The sequence below is a fragment of the Trypanosoma equiperdum genome (genome assembly GCF_001457755.1).
Source record: "Trypanosoma equiperdum strain OVI genome assembly, contig: ctg_407, whole genome shotgun sequence".
Taxonomy (NCBI): Eukaryota; Euglenozoa; class Kinetoplastea; order Trypanosomatida; family Trypanosomatidae; genus Trypanosoma; species Trypanosoma equiperdum.
The window spans coordinates 1-1,398 of NW_027124318.1; the positions used below are offsets into that span (position 1 = coordinate 1).

Sequence of the window (1,398 nt, forward strand, 5' to 3'; positions counted from 1 at the left end):
CGCATGCTAAGTAATGCTTTGCTTGAAGTGACTTTTTGTCCCTTTTACAGTGTTGTGAGTGCTTTTAAATAACCAATGTGATTTTGAGACTGTAGTGTGGCGTGTGTGTATTGTTTGAGGGAAGGAGGAAACTGTCTTTCTCCTGCATATGGATGTACATGTGCTTTCCGTATTGTCTTGCCCAAAAGATATTATTCTGTTTTTCTTTTTTAATTTCATGCGGTACATAGGAGAGACAAGTGTGTGACAATGAATCTAGCGAAGAAAATCATCGTGTGCCTTTTCATTGCCATTCTGTGCAATGTGGGGGGGAGCGTCGCTCTATCAACGACGCGCCGATTGCGGTATTGCCTGGGGTTGAAAGTTTCGTATGGTCGCTTAAACATGCGTTTAGTTAATGTTTGGCACAGGTTTGATCGTGCCACCGAGCGGGCTGAAGTTGTGAAGAAGAGATGTGACGCAATTGTGAAGTCGAATGAACAGAAGGAGTTGGTTGACGCTGTCAATGCACAGCGAAAGAAGCTGGCGGACCAGTACTACAGGGCGATTAAGTACATTGAGCCGCAGCTGTCGAATAGTGAAAGGCGTGTCCGTCAGTTATTCACTGAGGTTGTGAAGTTCTGCGGGGAGTCACCCGAGAGACCGGTGCTCACCACGAAGGCCGTTTTTGGGTTGAAAGATAATTTTCTAGATGCACATGAGTATACCGTCAGAGCCGAGACGTTGAGTAGGAATGCTGAGAGAGAAGCGGAGAAGGCTGAGAAGGAGAAATGTACTTCAGAACACTTTTGGGAAATATTAGATGAGGACGACGAGGCAGACGCCGTGGGAGGGGGTAATGCAACATCACCGAGACCTTGAGTCTCCCCCATATACCGGCTAGTTTCAATAGTAGCTTTGGTAACCGTGGAGCCGTTGGGTCTCTGATCGTGCGCGCGGCGGAGAATATTTTTCGTCACGGTTACGCAGTTTGCGTAGGATCCCGGCGCTGAGTGGTGAGGGCGTTAGATTTTCTATTCCGATGGAAGTGTGTAGAGCCGTGTGATGTATTTTCTATTTGTAGATAGTGTGATTATCGCTCAATTATTGGTCGGTTAGTTTGTTAGAACAGTGTTAATAGTAATGGTCCTGTTTATGTGGTGAAGGGTCGTGTCGGTGTTCACTAGTGTTGTTTTTATTGCTTTATTTTTACATTATATTATTGATATCATTTAGATTGTTTATTTTCTTCCTTTGGGCCTGATGAGCTTGTGGGAAAAGTGCCATGGTGGTCGTTCTATTTTTCCATAAGGGATCCGGTTAGTTATAAGATTACGTTAGGACCGCTTTAAATAGCGGTGGGGAGGAGCGGCCGTGAGATAAGGGAGTTAGCATGTTCCAACGTACCAACGTGTGACG

General features: G+C 45.5%; 1 protein-coding gene across 1 annotated transcript; it reads left to right on the forward strand.

The window, feature by feature from the left end:
• Positions 1–249: 249 nt before the first annotated feature.
• On the forward strand, positions 250–861 carry TEOVI_000171500 (uncharacterized protein; the record flags this gene model as incomplete). Its single annotated transcript, XM_067224909.1, has 1 exon — positions 250–861. One exon carries the CDS (start codon positions 250–252, stop codon positions 859–861), a length of 612 nt encoding a protein of 203 aa, XP_067081010.1.
• Positions 862–1,398: the final 537 nt, after the last annotated feature.